The sequence below is a fragment of the Gracilinanus agilis genome, chromosome 2 (genome assembly GCF_016433145.1).
Source record: "Gracilinanus agilis isolate LMUSP501 chromosome 2, AgileGrace, whole genome shotgun sequence".
NCBI classification, from domain to species: Eukaryota; Metazoa; Chordata; class Mammalia; order Didelphimorphia; family Didelphidae; genus Gracilinanus; species Gracilinanus agilis.
The window spans coordinates 436,628,662-436,653,974 of NC_058131.1; the positions used below are offsets into that span (position 1 = coordinate 436,628,662).

Sequence of the window (25,313 nt, forward strand, 5' to 3'; positions counted from 1 at the left end):
CTAATTTGTTAATATATGCATTCAAGGATATAAATTCCCCGAGTACTGCCTTCGCTGCATCCCACAGAGTTTGGTAGGATGTCTCCTCATTGTCATTCTCTTCAGTGAAATTTTGATTGTTTCTATGATTTCTTCTTTGACTAGCTGGTTTTGGAGAATCATATTGTTTAATTTCTAATTGGTTTTTGATTTTCCTGTCTAATTATTATTTTTATTGCATTATGATCTGAGAAGGTTACACTTATTATTTCTGCTCTTTTGCATTTGTTTGCAATGTTTCTATGCCCTATTACATGGTCAATCTTTGTGAATGTACCATGTGCAGCTGAAAAGAAGGTCTATTCCTTTTTGTTCCTATTTATTTTTCTCCACATATATATTAAATCTAATTTTCTATGTCTTCATTCTTCTCTCTTACCTCTTTCTTATTTATTTTTTGGTTTGATTTATCTAGATCTGAAGGAGGGATATTTAGATCTCCCACTAGTATGGTTTTACTATCTATTTCCTTCTTGAGATCTGCAAGTTTCTCCTTTACGAATCTGGTTGCTATGCCATTTGGTGCATACATATTGAGCAATGTTATTTCCTCATTGTCTATACTGACTTTAATCAGGATGTAATGACCTTCCCTGTCTTTTTGAATCATATCTATTTTTATTTTGGTTTTGTCAGAAATCATAATTGCCACTCCTGTCTTCTTTTTCTCCTTTGAGGCTCAAAGGATTTTGCTCAAGACCTTTACCTTAAACTTGTGTATGTCCACCCACGTCATATGTGTTTCTTGTAGACAACATATGGTAGGATTTTGGTTTCTAATCCACTCTGCTATTTGCTTCCTTTTTATGAGGGAGTTCATCCCATTTAAATTCAGAGTTATAATTATCAGTTGTGTATTTGCAGACATTTTGGTATCCTCTCCTAGTTCTACCCCTTCTTCTTACACTATTTCCTTTTAAACCAGTGGTTTGCTTTAAGCCAGTATCCCTTATCCCCTCCCTTGATTAACTTCCCTTTCTACCCCATTCCTTATTATTCCCCTCTTTTTATTTTTAAGGCCTTCCTTCCCTCCCCCTCCTACTCCTCTACCTTTTTTGACACCCCACCCCTCCCCTTGGTTATTCCCTTCTGACTTTCTCAGTAGGGTTAGATAGAGTTTTATATCCCAATGGATAAAGCTACTCTTCCCTCTCAGGGTTAATTAAACTGAGAGTAAGGTTTAAATATTGTCTCTTAATGCTCTCTACCTCTACTTCTTATAATAGCATTCATCCCTTCCCCTTCCCATGTCCTCTTTGTGTGTAACAGAATATCCTATTTTTCTTATTCATTCAAGTTTCTCTTGGTGTCCTCTACTATTCACCTCCCTCTTTCCCACCCCCACTAGACCTTTTAGTATTCCAACCTCTCCCTATGAATAATTCTTCTAATTACTATAATAGTGAATACTATAATAGTGAATAGAGTTCCTTACAGAGAATTATACATAGCATTTCTCCAGTTAGGAATACTGATAATTTGATCTTATTGAAGCCCTTAAAGAGGCAAATTTAAAAAATACAAGTTTTCTTTCTTTCTCCTCTTTCTCATATACCTTTTCATGTTTCTCTTGATTTTTGTGTTTGGATATCAAACTTTCCATTCAGTCCTGGTCTTTTCTGTGCAAACACTTGGAAATCTTCTATCTTGTTGAATACCCAAACTTTCCCCTGAAGTATATAGTTAGTTTTGATGGGTAGGTGATCCGTGGTTGTAGACCCAGTTCTCTTGCCTTTCTGAATATCATATTCCAAGCCTTGCGGTCTTTTAGTGTGGAGGCTGCCAGATCCTGTGCGATCCTGATTGGTGCTCCTTGATATTTGAATTGTCTCTTTCTGGCTTCTTGTAAGATTTTTTCTTTTACTTGGAAGCTCTTGAATTTGGCTATTATATTCTTGGGCATTGTCTTTTTCTGGGTCTAGTGTAGAGGGTGATCTATCGATCCTTTCAATGTCTATATTGCCCTCTTGTTGTAGAACTTCAGGGCAATTTTGCTGAATAATTTCTTTTAGTATGGAGTCCAAATTTCTATTGATTTCTGCTTTTTCAGGAAGACCAATGATTCTCAGATTGTCTCTTCTAGACCTGTTTTCTTGGTCTGTCACTTTCTCATTGAGATATTTCATGTTTCCTTCTATTTTATCAGTCTTTTGACTTTGTTTTATTTGTTCTTACTGTCTTGAGAGATCATTAGCTTCTAATTGCTCAATTCTAGCCTTTAGGGACTGGTTTTCCTTTTTGATCTGGTCATTTCTGGTGTTCAATTTGCTTATCAGTTCATTTGATTTCTGAGCCTCACTCAATTTCAAAATTCTGCCTTTTAAACTGTTATTTTCTTGGCAGATCTCTTCCATGTTTCTCATCATCTCAGATTTGAACTCTTCAATAGCTTGTGACCAGTTTTCATTATTTTGGGAAGGTTTGGATATGATTACTTGTTTGTTCTCCTCTGCTGTTTGCTCTGTTGTCTCGATTTTCTCTGTATAACAGTTGTCGAGTGTTACAGATTTCTTCTTGATGATCTTTCTCTTTTGGGGTTCTTGTCTCTGGCTTGCCATTGTTAGCCCTGTACCCTCTCAAGTTTATCCTCATACTCAGAGTCTGCCTGCGCTCTTTAGGCTCCTGAGGTCTCAGGTCTAGTTGTTCTCAGGGTCAAGCCTCCTGGTGGTCCCCTTGCTTGTTCCTCTGGCTGAGGCTCCTTTAACAGCATCAGGGTGCTGCTTCCACAGTTGTACACCCCTCTGCACTGGGTCCCCACTCAAGTTCTACGCCTCAGCTCAAGATCCAAGTCCTCGCCTGAGCTCAGGATCCGTGTCCGTGCCTGCACTCATGCCTGCGCTCAGGGTCTGTGTTCAAAGTCAGCCCGTTCTTTAGCCTCTTGGGGTCTTAAGTCTTGTTGCTCTCAGGAGCAGGCCCTGGTGACCCCAGGTAGCTGCCAAGGACTTAATGCGTGCCCCAAACTTGCTCTAACTCTTGTGAGCTGGCTTTGGCACTGTAGGTGGTGTGGGTTAGGGAAGGGGTTGCTCAGCTCGTGTTTTAGTGAAAGATGTTTAACCCCTTTATATCATGGAAATGCCCTGATTCCATGTACCTCCATGCTGCGCTCTGTTGTGGGGTTCCTTTGTTCCTCTAGATTTGTTTTTATGTCTTCTTGAGGAGTCCTATATGTTTTGGTTAGGAGACGTTAAGCAGCTCCTTTTTACTCTGCTGCCATCTTAAGCCTGCCAGAGGAATCTTTATAGGCCTTTCCATTGTTTTTCTTATATTCCAAAAGTATAGAGGATGACTTAGGTACTATCTACCCAATACCCAAGGATATAATTAAGGAGTTGTGGTCAAGATCATCCACAGATGCAGGATTATTGAAATCAGCTACTCCAGTCAGGGTAAGGGTAAAGAAAGGACCAGTTCCTTGTGTGCCTCAATATCCCTTGACTAAGGAAGCAACAGAAGGTATAAGACCAATCACTGAGTCCCTAATCCAACAAGGGATAATTATACCTTGTTTCTCTGAGTTCAATACACCAATTTTGCCTATTAAAAAAGCCCAAATTAGATGAAAATTCAGGATTTGAGAGCAGTGAATGATTTTGTCATCAAAACACATCCAGGTGTACCAAGTCTAGCTGCTATAATTTCTTCCATTCTAAGTAGGCTAGATATTTCAATGTGGTAGATTTAAGCTCTGGTTTTTCTCAATACCCATCCACAAGGATTCTCAAAAGATCTTTGCTTTCACTTGGGAAAAACCCAGTGGACCTAGATTCATCTTCCACAAGGTTTCACTGACTTACCTAGTCAATTCTCTCAAATTATAAATTTAGATCTTAAATCAAGTTCAAGGAGAGCAAATTGGTTCATTTTGTGGATGATATTCTTTTAGCATCCCCAAATGCAAAGGAGTGTATGAGAGATAGCAAGATTCTTTTGATTGAATTATACGAGTAAGGGCACAAAATCTCCAAGGTTACAGTGGGTTTTGCCTCAAGCGCAATATCTTTGATTTGTGTTGTCCAAGGGTTCCAGAAGTATCACTCAAAAGAGAATAGCTGATATCCAGAAACTGAGTGCACCTAAGACCAAGAAGCAACTCAAGAGCTATTCCTGGAACTACTGATTTCTGTAGATGGTGGATTCCTGGATATAGTGAGATCACTAAATGTTTGACAGAGCTAACCAGGAATACAAAACCAGAACCTCTGAAACTGAAGCCTGAACATCATATAGCCTCAGATAAGCTTAAAGAAGCCATCTGCCTCTGCATTGGGAATCCAAGAGTATGAGAAACCATTCCAGCTGTTTGTGAATGAAATAAAAGGTATAGCTTCTGGAGTACTTACGCAGACATTAGGACAAATTTATCATCCAACTGGATACTATAGTTGTCAATTTGATCCAATAGCTGCAGGTACAATACCCTAAGGTGGGTAGCAGCAGCAGCTGTGTTAGTCCAGAAGTCAGCTGATCTAGTTTTGGGATGTCCTTTAATAGTCTATTGTTCACATCAAATAGAAGCACTAAAGAGGAAATTTCATCTTCAAGCTTATTCCAACCAATGAATTTCTAAATATGAAATTATTCTCCTGGATAGTAAGAACATCCAGTTAAAGAGGTATAGTGTACTAAATCCAGCTACACTTCCTGATTTGCCAAAGAATGGTGAACCACTGCATGAATGTGTTGAAGTAGTAGATCTAGTGGATATGCCTAGGATGGATTTAAAAGATACTCCAATCAAAACTCCCGACTTGGTATTATTCACAGATGGTTCTTCATATTTGTGTAATGGAATCAGATATACTGGAGCTGCAGTTGTTACAGAATTTGAGATACCGTGGTATGGCTCATTACCTACTAATTTTAGTGCACAGGGTGTGGTATTAGTGGCACTGAAGTAAGCTTATCTTCTAGTTGATTAGAAGTTATTGGAGTTATATTAACATCACTGGTATCCCTGGCAGTTAGGGTCAATTTAACTGTCAAACTATCATTCCCCATTCCTCACATCCCTGTGTGGTTATTCAGTGTTATCCTGTCAGTTCTTTCCCTTGTGGGGTGTGGGAGTGTTCCCAATTTGTATTATTGTCTGGATGGCACCCAGTCTGTCCCTTCTCCCCTACATATTTTTTTCACTTTGTGACAGTTAAGTGCTAGGGATACAAAGGAATAGTAAAAACAGTCCCTACTGTAAAGGAGCTTACAGGGTAGTCAGAAGGTAGTGCTTGAGCTGAGTATTAAAGAAAACCAGGTATTCTAAAATACAGGTATCAAACTGTAGTTACCACTGTAACCTGCAAAACTATAGAGTGCCACTGGAACCAAGTTAAGATGTAATGGGAGGGGCAGCTGGGTAGCTCAGTGGATTGACAGTCAGGCCTATCCTAATAGGTAAGGAGGAAAGAGAGCATTTTGGGCAGGAAGGACAGCCAGTGCAAAGGCACGGACATGGAAGATGGTGCATTCTGTTCCAGGAATAGTAAGTATATCAGTATGGTTGGGCACTAGAGTGTATGGAGAGGAATAATGTGTAGGAATACTAGAAAGACAGGAGGGGATCAGGTTGCAAAGAACAGAAATGTAAGAGAAATTACTAAAAGTTTTTTTTATTTGATCATATATAGTACAAGTTATTGGAACTTAATAGTGTATTGGGGTGACATTGCTAGTCCTGTGCTTTCAGAAAATCACTGTCATCTGTGTGGAAGATGGATTGGAATGCAGAGAAACTTTAAGCAGAGAGTTAAGAGAAGAAGGTGGTCAACAGTGGCAAATGCTAAAAAGAAATCAAGAAAAAAATGAAGCAAGTTTTGGAAATTAAAAGGCTAATAATTTTGAAGAGAGTAATTTCAGTTGAATAATGACTGGAAGACATTTCACAGGATTTAGATGAGAGAGGAGGCACTGAGTGTAGATATGTTTTTCAAGTTAGTTGAAGAAAGGAAAAAGTACAAGATTATGACTGGTGGAGATGACAGGATCTAGTTAGCATTTTTTTTAAAGAAAAAAGGAAACTGGGGCATGATTATAGCCTACATCTATAGCCAATATATTTATAGTCAGGATATAGATTCAGAGCAAAGATTAAGAAAAGAATGGGGAAGACAATGGAGCAATCTGCTCCAGAAGATGGAAGGGGATGAGATCAAGAGCATATGTAGAAAGTTTGGCTGTAGCATGAAGAGAAATCACTTCTTCAGAGGGGAGATATAAGAGATGTAATGAGGAGAGGAGAAGCAGTTCTAGGTGAATAAAGTCAAATTTTTGGACAAAGTATGAAGCAAGGCCCTCAGCAAAGAAATTAGGATGATAAAAGTAAAGAAAGGTTCCAGGAGATAAGAGTATTTTGAACAGTTGCTATAGTGAATGATCAATAAAATAATATGGGAAGAGTAGCAAGATTGCTTTGTTGTATTAAAGATTCATAAAATTAGAGAACATATGTTTGTAGGGAACCTACTCAGTTAACTTTCATGATTTCCTTTAGTTCTGTTTAGTAGTACATGAGAAAGAGTGAAGGAAATAGTCAGAGAAATCCAATGTTGGGATTTGTAAGGTATAATAAGCAATGGATAAGAGTATGAAGGATTTCAGAGTAGAGTATAGAAGAGTATAGAAGTGAGCTAGTTCACCAAAGAGTCAAGAACAGGAAGAAAGGAAATAGCTGAGCAGTGGTAATGGCTTGGGAAAGTACTAAGAGATGGAGTTATTAGAGGTAATGGTAAGGATAAGGAAGAGGTTTAGGAAGAGCAAGTCTTAGTGAGAAATGGAAAGATAAAATATTATGAATGAATTAAGAATTTTAGAATTCTTGATCATGGAAGAAGAACACTTGAAGACAAAGTCAAGGACTATGACCATTTATCAAGTGGAAAATGGCTTTTTCTTGTCAATTTGACTCAGTTCCCTGTATATCTCGGAAATTGATAATTATCAAAGAAATATGCTATGAAAATCCCTTCCTCCCAATTACCTGCTTCACTTATAATTTTAGTTTTATTGGTTTTTGTTTGTGCAAAAACCTTTTAATGGTACATAATTAAAGCCATCTATTTTATCTCCTACTTTCTGTTTGGTTACAAACTCCTCCTACTTATAGATGGTCATTTCTTCCTTGCTCCATTAATTTATCTATGATGTGATTCTTTTTTAAAAATAATGAATTAATTTTTATCTTTTATTCAGTCTTTCCTCCCCTCTTCATACAATGAAAAGCATTATCCTGTAAAATATATAGATGTCTTTTGTGTTCCCAATTCTCAGTTCATTTTCTGGAGGTGAACATTCAGAAGTTATTCTTCAAACATTAACTGTAGCTATATATAATGCTCTCTAGGTTCTATTTGTTTCACTCTTCATTATCTCATGTAGCTCCAAGTTTAAAAAAAAATTAATTTGCTCATCATTTCTTATAGCCTACTAGTATTCCATCACAGCTATATTTGTTTAGCTATTACCAATTAATGAACACCCCCTTGATTTCCAGTTTTTTGCCACCACAAAGAGATCTGTTATAAATATTTTGGAAATATAAGTTCTTTCCCTTTTCCCCGGATCTTCTTTGGAAACAGATCCAGAAAGAATATTGGTGGGTCTAAGGATATGTAGTCTTATATATCCTTTTATATATCCACATTTTTATTATAGCTCTCTGTGTTTAATTCCAAACTGTTCTCCAAAATAGTTGGATCAGTTCCACCTTAGTGGCTTCACTTTTCAACATCTGATATCATTCTTTATGTCTAAATCATGCATCCATGTTAAGCTTGTATATGCTGTAAGAGGAGTTTTCTAGGCATGAGAGACAACCAGAGAAAACCCTTTTAGTTGGAAGGTAAGAATGTCATGATTAAGGAAGAGCAAGGATGCCAGTGACACTCAACTGCAGAGTCTGTGGAGGTAAATGACATTTAAGAGGCAGGAAGGGACCAGGTTATAAAGAGCTTTAAAAGCCAAACAAATGATTTTACATTTGGTCCTGGAGGCAAGAGAGCCCCTGGAGTTTAGTGAATATGATATGGTCAGATATGCCAACTGTAAGATCAATTTGATAACCAAGTGAAGGATAAATTGGAATGGACATTACCAGGCTATTATAATGGTCCAGGCACAAAGGGATAGAGGTCTGTTTCAGGGTGGCTGAGATACCAGGATACCAGTTATGATGTCAGACTGAGTGATTAGGAAGGTAGTGCTACCCTCAAGAGTAATTGGGAAATTAGGAAGAAGAGAGGGTTTTGGGGGAAAGAAAATGAGTTCAGTTTGTGACATTTTGAATTTAGATGTTTATAAGGAACCTAATTTGAGATGTCTAAAAGGCAGCAAGAGGTTAGGTAGGTGGCTCAATGGATTGGGAAGCAGGCCTAGAAATGGAAGGTTCTGGGTTTAAATCTGAATTCCCTTACTGGGAGTTCTAGGGAGATGACTCCCTAGCTGTGTGGCCCTGGGCAAGTCCCTTGACCTCCATTTGCCTAGCCCTTACCATGCTTCTGCCTTGGAACCAATGATTCTAAGATAGAAGGTATGGGTTTAAAAGCTAAAATAAAATGCAGCTGGAGTTGTGAGACTGGGAGATCAGAGAGATTAGGGTTAGGAGAGTTGAAACAATTAACAAGTGAAACAATATGGGGAAAGAAGAAAAGAAGGTCCAAGACAGAATCATTGTGAAATCCTCAGGGATAGAAGGTGAAGAAAAATTAGGGAAGAGTAGTATGAAAATAAAGAGAGTAGTATCTCAGAGAAAAGATTGATTGGCAGTGTCAAAGGTTGCAGGGGGAATAACTGAGGAAGAATGAGGAATGAGAAAAGACTATTAAGATCTGGCAATTAAAACATCATAGGTAACTTTGGAAATAGAGGTTTCAATTGAAAAATGAGATCAGAAATCAGACTATGAAGAGTTAAGATGAAAGCGAAAAGGAAACATGAGTACCTGCCATAGATGGCCTTCTCAAGGAGTTTACCCACAAAAAAAGGGAGATAAAGGATATAGCTAGTGGGGAAATTAAGTAAGGGAAGAGTCAAGGGAAGATTTTTTTTTTTAATGTGTGTGACATGGGCATATAGAAAGAAGGAATATAGCCAGTGGATAGGAAGTAGTGGAAAATTGGTGAGATTAGGGATGATGGAAGATGGAATGGGACCACTTGTGCATGAGAAGACAAGAAAGGCCACCACTTCATGTGAAATAGTGGTGAAGAATATAATGGCAGAAAGCATCTGAATGATATAAGATAAGGAACAAGGATGACTTGATTTATTATCTTTGGGAGGGATTGACTAAGAGGGTGTGAGAAAATGCTAACTATTGAATAATGAATCAAGATAGAATAGCAGTGATGTCCACTGATAAAAACCAATGATTAAAAAGTTCAAGGTGGACTTTTGTAAGTTTGGCACAGCTTTCAATTGTCCACTTGCCATGTTGCTATTATCCTAGGAAGCATCTGAAGGCAGACTTGCAGGAATGTGGTATATTCTCAGGCAAGAGGCAGGAAATACTATACATGAGGGCTGACTTGTATCAAGAAGGGTGGTACTGTGGCCCTAAGGCCTTTACAATCCAAGGGATGAGGCAAGAGATGATATGTCCCAGACTTGCCTTATGGCAAACACAATCAGGAGTCTACTAAAGAGAGATAATGGTGTGTCCTGCAGCTGCATAGTGCCAACTTTAAACTTCCACTAGCATAAAAATTTCCTAGTGGAATATTTCTGGAACTCAATCCATCAGGAGATTACTATATACTTTTTAAACTGTTTACAAACTAATAGAATTAACATTATCTTCAAAGATTTAGAGAATTTGGGCATTATTAATACTCTGAATTTCAGGACTGGAAGGAGAAAAGAATGAATATTACTTTAATAAAAATCTTAGCTGTAAAGATAAAACACATTTTATTTTGTTCTTTCAGTAGTTTTTCAGCTATATCTGACTCTGTGACCCAATTTAGTGTTTTCTTGACAAAGATGGAGTGTTTACCATTTCCTTCTCTAGCTCTTTTTACAGACAAAGTACTGAGGTAAACAGAGTAGAGTGATTTGCTCAGGGTCATCCAGCTAGTAAGAGTTTGAGACCAGATTTGAACTCAGGAAGTTGAATGATTCTGACTCTGCGATCAGCACTATATTCCCTGTGCCACTGACCTGCCTCATATTTTTTTTAACTCATAAAAATCAGAGAATATTCCTGACTCCACCTATACTTCTTCTTCCCTCTTATATACAACACAAACAATCCTTATACAAAACCAGTACAATTTTCTCAATTCAATCCAATAAATTGATTTATTAAGCATAAGTAAGTATATGCTACTAGGCATTAGAGTTAATGCACAAGCAAATAAGACATGGTCCCAAGTGAAAGGAGCTTATAGTCCAAGGAAGAGAAAATACTAAATAAATATAATACAATATGAAAAAAAATCTATATGTGTGTGTGTGTGTGTGTGTGTGTGTGTGTGTGTGTGTAAGAGGTGCATGGAATTTCTTACTTACCTAATGGGATGATCAGGAACCTCATATAGCCAAGCCAGTCAGGTGTTTTATGAGACAACTGTTCAACAAAAAGCCTCAATACAGCACTGAGATAGTTTTGAGCTCCTGCCACAGCAATTTTCACTGGGTTTGGTGGCTGAGAATTACAGTTACAGCTGAAATACACAGAAATGAATCAACTAATTTTATTAAGCACTTACTATATTCCATATAGTATATTGAGAAGAATAAGTACTTTTTAGGGGTTTTACCAGAAATACTAGTTACTTATAATTTAATTTTCCTCAATTAATGAAAATGTATCTCTTTCCCTCCTACTTTCTTTCCAACCTTGAAAAAGAGAAAAATAAAATCCTTGCAACAAAAACATAGTCAAATAAAACAAATACCCATATTGACTAATCCCCCCAAATTGCTTCAATCTACAATTTGAGTCTATCATTCCTATTAAGTTATGTTAATTATGTTATTTATGAACTGTCTAGAATCATGGTTGGCCACTGACATCATTGATCAGCACTCCTAAATCTTTCAAATGTACTTCTTTTGCAGGTATTATTATTAATATATAAATTGATCCCCTGGGCCTGCTCATTATACTTTGAATTATCAATTCATACAAGCCTTCCTAGGTTTCAATAAAACAATACCCTTCCGTTTCTAATTCTTTACCACCACAAAAAAAAACATAAAAAATTTTCTTCATTTATATTTCTCTTCAAATTTTAGCTTCATTGATTTTCTTTGACCCAAAACTTTTAAACTGTATATAGCCAAAACTGTTTATCTTACTTGATCTTCACTATTTAATTTGGTAGTGAATTCAGAAGATTATATGTAGCTCTGAAGGGCCACATGTATCATTTTCCTACATTAGAATATAAAGATTATCCTTGTTTAGTCCCTTATGACTGTTCATTCTTATGTACTTTTTTATGTTTCTGTTGACTCCTGAGTTTGTATTTTAAAGTTTCTACTCAGCTCTGGGCTTTTCATAAGAAATGCTTGCAAGTCCTCTATTTCATTAGAAGACCATTTCATGCTGTTTAGGATTATACTCAATTTTGTAGGATAAGTTGTTAGTCTGTATCTTTTGCCTTCTGGCATGCTGTATCCCAAGCTCCCCTCTCCTTAATAATTCCTCTATATGAATAAAAATTAACAGCTTGGCTTAAGAGGTATAAAATCAAACAACGGATTAAAAACTAAAATGGACCAAATAGAAGTTCATGACACCATGAGACAGCAAGAAATATTATTTTATTTTTTAAACATTTCAATTTATTATTTTAGCATTCTTTCTCTTTTAAATTTTTAATTCTAAATTCTTCCTCTAACTACCTACCTTACCTTCTGAGAAGGCAAGCAATATCAGTTATACATGTGAAATCAAGCAAAACATTTTCAAAAAGCAAGAAAAATAAAGTGAGAAAATTATCTCAGGGACAACTCAGGTTGGGGAACAACAAGCTTTCAGTGTGCCCAAAATGTTTTGATCAAGGGAAAAGTCTGAGAGCTGCCCTCCTGATCTAAGATATGCATGTTCTTGACCTGTTAGTGTCTGATTAGCACAACTCTGGTGGGCTTGCTTCTGGGTATAGCCTCAGGAGACTGTTGAAGGACTTAGCCACTATTAGTCGGCTAGAAAGCTTTGATCATTCAGAATAACATAACTTCAGGTTCACCTCTGGTCTGAGATTCTTGTCTAGGTCATTCTGGCACTGGATATGAAACCCTCATCTGCTTTCAGAGTCTCATAATTGGGTCAGAGACTCATAGCTGCACCCTACTTCTGCAACTTGGTCCAAGTTTAGTCTTGGACTAATACACAGCTTATTGTCCAGGAATGTAGGACCCTCTGATCTTTGCCCCAGGCACAGGTCCTTTTCTCAGTCTGCAATGAATCTGTTACGTAGCACGGGGTAGGAATGTATGGAAAGGAGACTATTGGTTGTGATTTGTTCCTTTCTCTATATAGCATTAGGTCACACTGTACTGGATGGAGATCTCATCTTGTTCTGGTACACAGCCAAAGGAAGGTCCTGCTTCAGTCACCATATTGGAAGACTCAGTACATTGTGGCATCCTCTGGAGTAGATGTTGTCCTCACAATCTGAATTATCTCTGTGCCTCCTTATGTGGATGTGGACTAGAAAAATAACAGATTTTTTTCTTGACTATCAATCAGTACTTGGATTTGTATATTTTCTAGATCTCTGTGGAGGAGATGAAGGGGATACTTAGCTATACTACTTTCTTCTATTTTTCTCATGTTGGCTGTTCTCACTAGAAATGTTTGTAGATTGATTGCTTTCTACTAAGATTCCATAAGTTAACGTCATCAAACATCCAATAATAGTATAAGGTTGTCATGATGTAGGATGCATATTTTTTTTTTTTATCCTGGGACTCCATTCTAGGAGCATAGGGCCACAACCAGTAGGCAATGGGTCGCTCAGGGTCACCCAGCTGGGAAGTGTCTGAGCCTGGATTTGAACCTAGGACCTTTCGTCTCTAGGCCTGGCTCTCAATCCACTGAGCTAGCGCAGCTGCCCCTACTTTAGGTTGCAGTTTCTTTAGCAGATGTAGTTTTTACAGGGTGAGGTTGCTAGCCCCACGCCCAACCCTCCTCCTTTTTCATCCGGGCTAGGGACCGTCCTTAGCCAAGGAGTGGTAAGGGTGGGCGATAGGGGTCAAGTGACTTGCCCAAGGTCACACAGCTGGAAGTGTCCGAGGCCGGACTTGAACTTAGGACCTCCAGTCTCTAGGCCTGGCTCTCAATCCACTGAGCCACCCAGCTGCCCCAGGATGCATATATCTATATCTAAATCTATATCTATATCAACATTCTGCAAACTCGAAAGTACTATGTAAATGTCATCTTTTCTTGGACAAGGAGAAGTTACAATTCTATACTGAGTAAAGAAATAAAGTAGTAGTAAAGTAAAGAAGTAAAAAAGGATCTGGGTTCAGATCCTTGCCTAGCTATGCAGTCCAGGGCAAGTCATTTAACTTTTCTCAACTTCAGTTTCCTTAATTGCAAATGGAGGACAATGACATTTGTAGCATTTTTCTCATGAGGCATCAAACAAAATCAAACAAAAGTAGGATAAATTATTATATTACATATTTGAAAGCAATACATTTCACTACATAATGCAGTCAACTTAAAAATCAGAAATGTTGCATTGTAATTTCAGCTCTTTGGCTATTTTATCTTGATACAAATTTTCACAGAGGGTTCTCTTTGAGTGCTGTGAGGTCTTATTAGCTCATCATCTGAAATAAGGGAGTGCAAATGTGCTAGCAACAAAGTGCAGGAGAAGAGAAACTACATGCATATATTTATGAATACAGATAAGAATGGAGCTGAGATAAAAATGCAGAACTTCTGATTCTTTTCACTCTCACATAGCTTCTCTCTTATTTTTTTTTTAATACACAGCCTCTCTTGGAGTTTAAAATGTTTTTCACTTGCTAATTTATTTTATGGGGCTTGAGCTTCAAATACATTTCTTCTCTATCTTCACTACATTGAGCTCATAATTACTAAAGACGTACTTATGGACACATTTAGATGTACAAAATTCTACTAGAACAAAACAATTTAGGCATCCCGTGGAGTTCATAATAGATTACCTCTACATTTGTTCACAAAGGATGAGGTAGTTTTGTTTCCTAAAGATCTGATTGACTTTTCCTCCTATGCTACAGTGAAGAATGACATTGTAAGGTCATTAAGTGACAACCAATAAGTATTTACTATGTGACAGACACAGCTAAGTGCTAAGGATATAAAGAAAAAAAGCAAAACTAGTGTTTTCTTCAAGAAGCTTACATACCAATGGGGGAGAAGACACATATGTAAATAGGTATATACAAGACACATATAGAATGGATAGGTGGCAACCTCAGAGAAGGTACCAGTAAATGATAAACTCGGAAAGGTCTACAGAATGTGGTCCTTGAGCTGATTTTTGAAAGAAGTCAAGGATATTCAGAGATGGAGGCAAGAAAAAAAGCATTTAGGTATGGAAGACAGCAAGTGCTAATGTGCCAAAATTCAAGATGGAACACTGTGTGTGAAGGAAAATAAGCAGGCCAGTATGGCTTAAGCATATAGTGTGTGGAAGGGAGTAATATCTAAAAAGACTATCTAAAAATATTCTCTGAAAAATGAAACAAGGAACTAATCTTTCAGTCATGCTTTTGAAGAGTACTTTTAAGGGTTGTAGCCAGAAATTTCTGGTACAGGTGATGCTCTGGTACAGGTGATGCTCTAACTGTCTTTGGGGAGATTTTCCAGAAACAATCTGGGAAGGAATGGGAGCTGATGATGAAACATAGTTGGCATCATTTGCTGATGACTGAGGTTTATTTTAAGTATAGCAGTCACTCTAGTTTCCTGATTGATATTGTTGCTACTGTGCTCAGGAGTATGCTTTGATGGACCTTAGAAGAAAAAAATCACTGCCCACTACACACCTGAACGCATGTATTTTGTAGTAAGGAATAAACTTGTGAGAATGTCTACAGATTTCTTATCATTTTACAAGGAAAGCAAAGATATAACTACTATTTATGAAATAAGTTTATGTCAATATTATAGAAATGATGATGAGTAACAGAATAGCCAATGCTTTATACCAAAGCAATTCCCACACATTAAAATAGATTTTTAAAAGCTGATATACTTAGTTCAAAGTTGATGAAAGAAAGAATTATAAGAACTTACTATCTCTGGATCCTTGAGACAATAGTACTGAAAGCTGCCTGAATATCTGCTGAAGAACATGTGCAGACCACTGGGAGTGTGTGTTTTTGCAAGACATCTGAAAGGAACTAAGATTAAACAAAATTATCATATACATACATACATACACACAAATATGAGGGTAAGTATATATACACAAAATCTTATTTATTATATATACTTATTATATATACAAATGTAATCTCATATATAGATATAAAATCTAATGTGTGTATAAATACACACATAAATAATGCTTGTCAGAAAATTTTCATTCACAGTCTCTCCCCACAAGGTCCTCTAGACCAGTGATGGGCAAACTATGGCCTGCGGGCCAGATGCAGTCCCCTGAAATATTCTATCTGGCTGGGGACATTATTCCTAATCTGACAAATACAATGAGTAGGATACAATACAATGAAATTTTGAAAGAGTTGCCTTAGAAACAGACTGACAGATGAGCATTTCCTTTCCTTTGGCCCACTCTTTAAAAAGTTTGCCCATCGCTGCTCTAGAGGATTATCTTAATTCATCTAACTTCTTTTTTCTCATAGACATAATCAATACAATTCTTTTCTCAAATTTATTATCCTCAAAAGGGCAAAAAAAACCTAGAAGCAAACTTCACCAAAGGAAAATGAACCAAATATAATTTTGCTTTGAGTTTTGATTAGATTTAATTAAATTTATAAAGTTCTAATTATGATTACCAATTCTCATACTGAAAAAAAAAAACACTTCCTACTGTGTTTAGGAACCTATGATAGGTACAATGAAAGATACAAAGTTATATAAGACACAGTAAGCCCTGAGCCTCAAGGAACTTAGAGTTTAGTAGTTGACATTTGAATGAATTTTCTTTATATTGTCCATTTTTTTGTGTATTTTTTATTTTCAAGAGAATGTAGGTTCCTTGAGGCCAAGGATGGTTTCATTTGTATCTTTCTATTCCTAGCTCTTAAATACATACATTTGATGTTTGTTGAAATTAATCAGAGGATCATAGAACTGAAAGGTAATTTAGAAGTTATCCAATCCATGACACGACAAATGTCATGACACGATAGCTTTATATAACTTCTGTTATAACAAAAAGGAGCCTAGAGAGATATAGATATACAGTGATGTGAATATATCTATCTGTATTCTCTCTAGCTGCAGATGATGGAGGAATACCCACTCCGATCACCCTTGATAGTTGTTATAATTTCCCCTTTTCTCTACCAGTTGGCCAGGGAGGACCCCGAAACGTTACGTGGATGGGTAACCCTTTCAGGTCCAACCTGGGGTTGGATAAATTATTATAGGGCTTTTGATTTGCCTTGGATTACGTTTGATATCTGACTGCATAGACTCCCTCCCCAAGGGTCGTGATATAGAGACCACTTAGGAAGGTACTTATTAAACTCTCTTTATAAGCAGGGAAAGGATAAACAGGACAAGGACTGGGGATTGGAGACCCTATCAATCTAATACCTATAACTAGTTGACAATCAGGACTGGAGGCTATTGATCTAGTAGAAGCTGGAGCTTTATTCTCCACTACACCTCTGGCCTAGCCTTGGCCACAGCCAAGCCAGAGAATAGGAACTGCTGTTGATGCAGATGTGTTGGTGATCTTATTCTCTCAGCTTTCTCACTATCTGTGTTTGGTGATGCACTAGCTCTCACAGTCTTCAGGAAATATTCAGATTCTTCCTACCCTCTTCTAAATAGACCTCCCTGCCTCCCTTCACCACCCAGAGACCTAGAAACCTAAAGAGCTAAAAAGATCAAGAGACCTAAAGAGCTCAAAGACCCAAGACCAAAAGACCCCTTCCAAGTGGCTATCAGGGTTATTTATACTGCCAGGCCAACCGATGCTTGCCCCTGGCTCACAGCACCTGGGAACATTCCATGTCTTCCAACTGCCTTCCCTGTCATTCAAGGTGGCATCCATCATTTCCTAGGATATGAATATAACACATCCTTGACCAAAAGGTATACAAATCCTGACAAAGAAGCATGTGAAGACTAGGTCAGTTTCTGATGGCTAGAAATTTAGCTGGGTTGAAGGAGATTTACATTGCATAGTATGAGTAAATGGACTGATGGATAAGGTGGGTCAAATCAGTTAGAGACCATAAACTATATGTAGCATTATGTTGGGAATTACCATACCAGAAGAATATGTATCTATTTTTTGTCTTATCATTCTCTACCCCAGAGAAATTTCTAATTTAGAAGGAAGAAAGAATAAAATGATACAAACAATAGTGGCTTTCTCCTTACCTGTCCTTGCCAGTCAGAAGTATTAACAAGAATTATATTTTCAGGTAGCTGGTCATCAGAAATTAAGATATGATTTAATTGGTCATATACTGTTTTTCTTGGGATCTATTGAAAAAGACAATAAAAATGCTACAATTAAGCTTTTCTTTTTTTTTAAGGTTTAAAAGTTGACTACAATAACAAAATTACAATAAAAGTAACAGCATATGGTAAGTACCTTGGACAAAGAAATTTCTAATTTACGGGTATAAGAACACAGATGTTCAAATATACAGAAGGATTACTTTATAAATCCATATGGACAATGTGCAAGGCACTTTTTCTTTGTGCCTCAGTTATTTCCTCTGTAAAAGGGGAAGGTTGGGCTAGATGTATACATCATCATACCAGTAAATTTATAGTGCTATGTCTGACAAAGGTAGATGCAGGAAATTGATTTTTTCCTTCTTCCTTAGGTTTTGCATTTATGGGTTAGTTTTCTTCCTGTACAGCTGAATAAGCTTTGTAAGGAAATTTACATTTAAAATTCCACCTTTGTTACAATTTGGCCAGATACATAATGGTTCTGATCACACTGTACACAGGAAGCAATCTATCAGTCTTCAAAAGACTTTGAGATTCCCCTAGATTATCTGATGCTAATCTATATTTAAAGTAGTTCTGAGTTTTAAATTTCTTTCTTTTTTTAAACCCTTAACTTCTGTGTATTGGCTCCTAGGTGGAAGAGTGGTAAGGGTAGGCAATGTCACAGAGCTGGGAAGTGTTTGAGGCTGGATTTGATTTAAATTTCTTTTTAACTGGAATTTCTTTCCAATATAGCCATTTTATTTTGAAAGAAAAATCACATAATTGGCTGGGGCTTTTCTTTCATTTTAGAATTTAGCTGAGACCTCCAAAAATTTAACCCAGGAAATTAACTGGGTAGGGATAAAATTACTTCTGGCTGGGCTTTATGATAAGCATTTTCTAGGGAGTTGTAAATTCCAGAGCATATCCCTCTACTGTTTGTTTTGATTAATTTACAAATTGGTCTGATGTAAATTTTCTCTTTTTGCTGTCTTTGATATATAAATCTATTTGCTTGCTTTGCCTGCCATGAGATTTACAAGTTTATCTTTGAAATGTAAATCTTTACTTTTCCTTTTAAAAAAGAACAATAATATTACCCTTATAAGAAAACCCTTAACTTTGGTCATAGAAGTGATACTAAGCAATGGTTCCATGGTAGAAGAGTGGTAAAAGGTAGGCAATTGGAGTTAAGTAACTTGCCCAGGGTCACACAGCTAGAAAGTGGCTGAGGCCAAACCTGCCCCTCCACTCTCTAGGCCTACCTCTCTATCCACTGAGCCACCCTAACTTTCCCTTTTTTAGCTATAAATTACAACTACATCCCTCTTGCTGATATAACTAAAGAACTCTAAGAAAATCTATTGAGCTCACATGCCATTTCAATACCATGAATGAATCCATGCAGTGACCATATAAAAGCAGTTATTAAAATGTATACATGTTGAAAAATATGATTGACACCTATTAATAAATCCTTTGATATTTTCATTTTGATATGGCTCTGATTTAGGAAAGAGGGATGTTTAATAACACTCAAATATCAAATTCCATTTATTGTAAAGTCATTTAGTCATCAGCTTTCTTGTTATACTTTCTGTAGCCAAATGGCTGGGTCAGTTTACCCCTTCTTCCTCCCAACTCAAAGGAAAAGATGGATCCATGGGCTAAATTATTTTCACCTGCAAGTGGTTCCTAGTATCTGGTGAGCGCTCATTATCCAGACTATTAGCTCTTTCATTCTGTGGCCTCACAGGCTGCCTTTCCTTCAGTGAAGTGCTTCGACCACGCCGGCCAGTCTGCTTTCCCTCTGACCTGTAGAGTTAGTAAAGGACATTATTTGAGGGATTTGATCATAGGAAGTAGTTGTTCAGGGAGTGCCCTGAACTGAGAAATGACACTGATGTGTTCACATACTTTCCATTAGAATCATCAAACACTTTCCCATCTATGTCAGTCAAAGGTTTTCATGCTGAAAAGACATGACCTCACAAAAGTGATGCACTTATTAAAAATGTCTCCTTTTTGCTTTTACCCCAAATCACCACCCCTACAGGAAAATTTCAAGAATTGAATGAAAACAGAGAAATATTGTACTGCAAAATAATTATATATTAGTTTGACAAAAGAGTCACAGACAGTGAAGACGGAAATGTCAATAAAACTACTACTATACTACTACTACTATTACTACTACTACATATACATAATAAAAAGACAACCTACTTTTTAACAGATATAATTTCTGATAAAAATACCCAGATATTTTGATAGATTACAGTAAAAAGTAAAACGGAAACAAAATATTAGGGTCACCTCAATCTTAGTTTATTTAAATTGGTTCATAGTACTTGAATCAAAATATAATTAATAAAAGCTAACTATGTGGGGCCTTTAAAAGATTCCTGGAAAAAGGTGAACTAACTTTGAGATATGTATATCAAAGAATAAAGTACTTTTTAAAGCACAGTCGAATTCAATGACTATATGTAATTTTGTCAGTACGAGTACTTCTCTCTACAATGCAGATGACTTCCAAGAAAACAGTTGAAATTCTACATTTTCATACATACGTTTTCATACATACATTTACATGAAATTCTACAGCTTTTAAAAAAAGCTGGGTTATGATAGGACTATACAGAATATTTTATTAAAGATAAGGAAAATATCCAGAGGCAAAAAAACATAAAGGAAAAACAGTTACTTGTCTGTATAAAAAAATATCATCAATGAAATCCCTAAAGAAATAGTTCAGGGCCAAGTGTTATTTAATATTTTTTATAGATTGTAATTAAATATTAAAATTTTTATTTTAAAATTATTAAGACCTTTCCTCATGAAATCCAACCTTGTATCAGATCTTCTATTGCTTTAAGGATTTACAGATTTAAGGATTTAACCATTATGGGTTCTCCCTCAATTCTTGATTTTAATAGACAAAACTCAGAGTAGCTATGGCTGAAAATTTTATCACCTTATGGATAGTGTGGAGAGGAGCTCCTATAAACTTTGATAGGCAAATGAGCAACAATAAGAAACTAGCCCTCAGGAAAAAAAATAGAGTCTGTCATTGTGATCATATTTAAAGCCTATTTTGATAGGCCTTTCCAGAGCTAGTGCTCTACTGATACAGCTTTAGAAAACAAAGATTTATTTCCACATCAATATGAGATATTTGGAATAGACAAAGAAAGCACTATTAGTTTAACTTTTTAAAAACTGATTATATTTCCCCTATTCCTTAAAACAAGGAGGTTTCTTCTAATTTTGGTAATATTGTACTAATATTAAGATTTATATTTGAGTTGTTTTGTTGCCTTTATATAATGACTTCATTTACATTTTTGTAGTCATTGTTTTTTATTTCATTTTCATTACATAATTCGAGTACAGTTTTTTTAGAGCTTTCATTATCACAGATTATGTTATTATGAAAATTTCAACACATACTAATTTTTTTCCTATTAATAATACCATTTTAATATAGTCCCATAAGAAAGAGATCTGGGATTAAGGATGGCAAGAACAAAGTAAATTTTTCTTTTAGCATCTATATTACATTCCTGAATGAGAGTTGGGTATCACAGGGTTGTTTCAATTTATGTTTCTCTGATTACTAGTGAATCTGAGCACATTTTTTTCTTTTTAATTGAAAATTGTTTTTTCCTATTTTAAGGATCTCCTAAAAGAGAACTAAAAAAAAAAAAATTCTTGAAAATACTACGGCCAAAATCTAGAGCTTCCAGATCAAGGAGAAAAAAAACACTGGCTGCAGACAGAAAGAAACAATTTGAATATCATGGAACCGGTCAAGATCATACAAGCTTTAACAGTTTCTACTTTAAAGGATAGATGGGTTAGGAATGTGATATTCTGAAAGGCAAGAGAGCTAGGGTTATAACCAAGAAAGACGTAATTAGCAAAAAAGCATAACCCTTCAAGGTGTAAAAAGAATATTCAATTAAATAGAGGACTTTCAAACATTCCTGATAAAACCACTAGAACTGAATAGAAAAATCTAACTTCCAAATTCAAAGCTTGAGAGAAGCACCAAAAGGTAACAGGAAAGAAAAATCACAAAGGATTTAATTAGGCTAAACTGTTTATATTCCTAATATGGGAAAATAGTACTTTTAACTTTTTAGAATTTTTTCATTATTAAGGCAATTAGAAGAAGTATACACAGAGGGAATGAGGTGAAATGACTACGATAGGATGATTAAAAAAATAAAATTAAAGGTGAGAAAAAGGAAGGAATAAAAAAGAAAAAAAATTTTCACATAAAAGAGAAGTGAAAGATAATTTTTTAGAGTGGAGGAGACAGTGGTGGGGGAACTTGGGTGGTGGGTAATACCTAAACCTTTTTTCTCTGGAATTGGTTCCAATAGGGAATAACACACCCACTAAGTTGTGCAGAGAAATTTATGTTGCCCTATAAGGAATTAGGAGGGGAGGATTAAGAAGAAAGGAGTGAGGGCAGCTGGGTAGCTCAGTGGAGTGAGAGACAGGCCTAGAGACGGGAGGTCCTAGGTTCAAATCTGGCCTCAGACATTTCCCAGCTGTGTGACCCTGGGCAAGTCACTTGACCCCCATTGCCCACCCTTACCACTCTTCCACCTAGGAGCCAATACACAGGAGTTAAGGGTTAAAAAAAAAAAAGAAGAAGGGAGTGATAAAAGGGAGGGTGGATTGGGGAGGTGGTAGGCAGAAGCAAAACAGATCTTTGAAGAGGGACAAAGTAAATGAGGAAAAAGAGAAGGAAAAACAAGGGAAAATAGGATGGAGGGAAATACACAAAGTAGTCATAACTGTGAATATAAATGAATTGGGAATATAAATGGAGTGAACTCACCCAAAAAAGAGAAGTGAAAATCAGAATGGTTTAAAAATAATAATCCAACAATCTGTTGTTTATAACAAAAACACTTGAAATAGAAAGACACAGAGTAAAAGTAAGGGACTAGAGCAAAAACTATTTTGCTTAAGCCAATTTTAAAAAAAAGCAAGCGTAGCAATTATGATCTTAGACAAAGCAAAAGCAAAAATAGATCTAATTAAAAGAGAAAAAAGAAAAAAATACATTTTACTAAAAGCTACTACGGGACAATGAAGTAAAAATATCAATACTATATGTACAGATACAAAACGGTATAGTATCCAGATTCTTAAAAGTAAAGTTAAATGACTTATAGAAGGAAATACAATAAATCTTGTCCTTCATTTTTAAGAGAACCAATGACATCATGGGGGTGAAGCTAAAGTTGGATATTAATTGTATTTAAGTGAGGAAGAGTTAAACAAAGTTGACAGTCTTACTCTTTCTTCCAGAGTTATGTTATAAAGTTAAATTAAAAACTCCCGGTTCTTAGTTTTCATAGAGTTTATTAATTTTCACTTGAAATAGAGAAAGCAGATAGGTAGAGATTAAAGCCTATTTCTAATCTAATTCTGACCATGTGTCTCTCCACATGGCTATGTCTCTCAGCCATGGTCCTCCACAGCAGCCATCCAAGAGAACAGAGAGTGACCACCCTCCTTGCACCCCCTCTTATCCTTTCCTTTTGGCCTGGAACCATAACCTTTTAGCTCTGGGTCATGTCTCTTGGATTTTTCACCTGTGACCTCTGTTTGGAGCATTTACATGATGTCTAGTCAAGAAGCGCAGGGATACAGGCTGGACAACCCTGGGAGGAGGGGGTTCCCTTTACACAATCCCCCCTGTGATTCTATTGGGAGACAAGCATGTTAAAATTCCCCTACTCCCTACTTGGGGTCTTGGGAGATTAACATGCTTGGTATCGCCAATGAATCATTTTACATAACCAGCTTATACCTCTAAAGATTCTCTTACTAGAGGTGTATAAAATAGTGCACTTTACATAGCACTTTACAACAATTTGGGGATAAGAGAGAAAGAAAAGAGAAAGAAAACAAAAATGACTGATAGACACATTGATAAAAAGGCAATTAAGGTGCATTCCCCTTTGGCATAAGAGTTTACACTCAGAATAAATGATATGTTCAACCCCCTTCAGTTCAGTTCATTATATCCCAAAGTTCACTCTGGATTTTTTGATGCAGTATGTAGTTTCCACAGGCATCCTTAAGGCACCTTCTCCAAAAATTCCACTTTCTTGATTTGGGGTGTTGACGATTTTCTTTTCCTAAAATTTCTCCAAAAGATTTTAAACCTTGGATTTTAGGATAATTTTACAATCCCCCCTGAGGAGGGTGTTAACTAACACAGAACTACCCTGGGATACATGGCTGAGTTATGGGGTATATGAATCAATTCTCAAAAGAAAACCAACAAAACCCAAAAAATCCAATGGAAGAGGAAAAAAATAAATTCTGAATAGAAATTATTTTTTCTCAAAATCCTATGTGTATAACATTACAAGTAAAAAAAAAAGCCAGAACAGGTCCTCGAATCAACAGCAAAGCCCAATTAAAGTGATTTATGTCCTACAAGCCTACAGGACAAATGCAGCAATAGTGCACTTACCCGTTTGCAGCCGGGACTACAGAATACTGCCATACTATAAAAGAGAAGGGAATAGATAGAGTCTGAGGTAAAAAGGAAATGTGAGTCCCTGTTCTGATTTTACCATCAATCTCAGCGACAAGGGAGCCAAAATAAAAGCCAAACTAAGGTACTTGTAGGAATCTGGCATGGGGAAGTCCAGTGTCTGGATTTGTCAAACAGCTGCTTCCTCGAACCTCAAAACAAGTCCTCTGTCTTGACACAGATTCTCATCAATCCCATAGGGATTGTTGGTCTCCTTGACCTTGTGCTTCTTGGCACTGTGTAGACTATTTTGTTATCCCTTCTTCTGAAATCAGACACAATTATTAGTTAAAGTCCCATAATACTTAAAAATCAATGACAGGTTTCCATAGTTTAAAGCTTTTGGGTATGCATTGATATTAAAGCTAATAGAAATTGTAAACTTATCCTTCAAAATCAAAAACATTAATACTGATTCCATGTACTTCAAGTACAAAAAAAAAAGAAATCAAATACCCTATTGTAAGTATAAAGAACAATAATAAAAATGAAAAATTCAGGAAATTCATAGTTCACATTCCATGTGACAATGTGTCAGCTAAGCAGAGGCACAATACAAAGGCTTTTTTACTCATAAATGAGCTCTATTTCCCCTTGAACTTGGCCATGATCCATGATATGAGTTTATATAATTTTTTTTTTCCAGGTAAAAGCTTGTACTCATTACTATGGACTGGAATTGTTGCCCATGACAAAACAGAGCTCCAGTGGATCTGGTGACAAACCCAGCATCCATAAAGACTTATGGCTTTGCCACAGAAAAGAGTTTGTCCAACTTGTCTATGGATTTTTATAAATGGTATTATCTCCGGTCCAGTCATAGGAGGAGGGTACAAATAAAGACAATGTAACAGAACATAATGATAATAGCCAAAACACAGAAACACAGTAACTGAAAGTGACATAGTATAACAGAACATTTTAGATTAAATTATTATGTAAACTTAAAAGCCTGGCTCTCAATCCTGAGCTGACCCCAAAATTAAATCTTAAAACAAATAAGCAGCAAATACAACACATGTGACAAGATACAGTCAATCAGTGTTAATAAAAGGTACCCGTTTTACATGTGAACAATGAATCCAAGAGTTCTTTTCTCCAATTTTGATAGCTTTT

General features: G+C 36.4%; 1 protein-coding gene across 2 annotated transcripts in view; it reads right to left on the reverse strand.

Annotated features, from left to right (window-relative positions):
- Positions 1-25,313, reverse strand: part of PACS2 (phosphofurin acidic cluster sorting protein 2) — a 373,380-nt gene that overhangs the window by 56,548 nt on the left and 291,519 nt on the right. For both annotated transcript variants that reach the window (XM_044664723.1, XM_044664722.1), the window contains exons 13-16: positions 19,309-19,441; positions 17,561-17,665; positions 15,272-15,378; positions 10,537-10,691 (exon numbers count right to left, since the gene is read on the reverse strand). In XM_044664723.1, the coding sequence (XP_044520658.1) occupies positions 10,537-10,691; positions 15,272-15,378; positions 17,561-17,665; positions 19,309-19,441 (500 nt within the window). The remainder of the gene's footprint in view (positions 1-10,536; positions 10,692-15,271; positions 15,379-17,560; positions 17,666-19,308; positions 19,442-25,313) is intronic.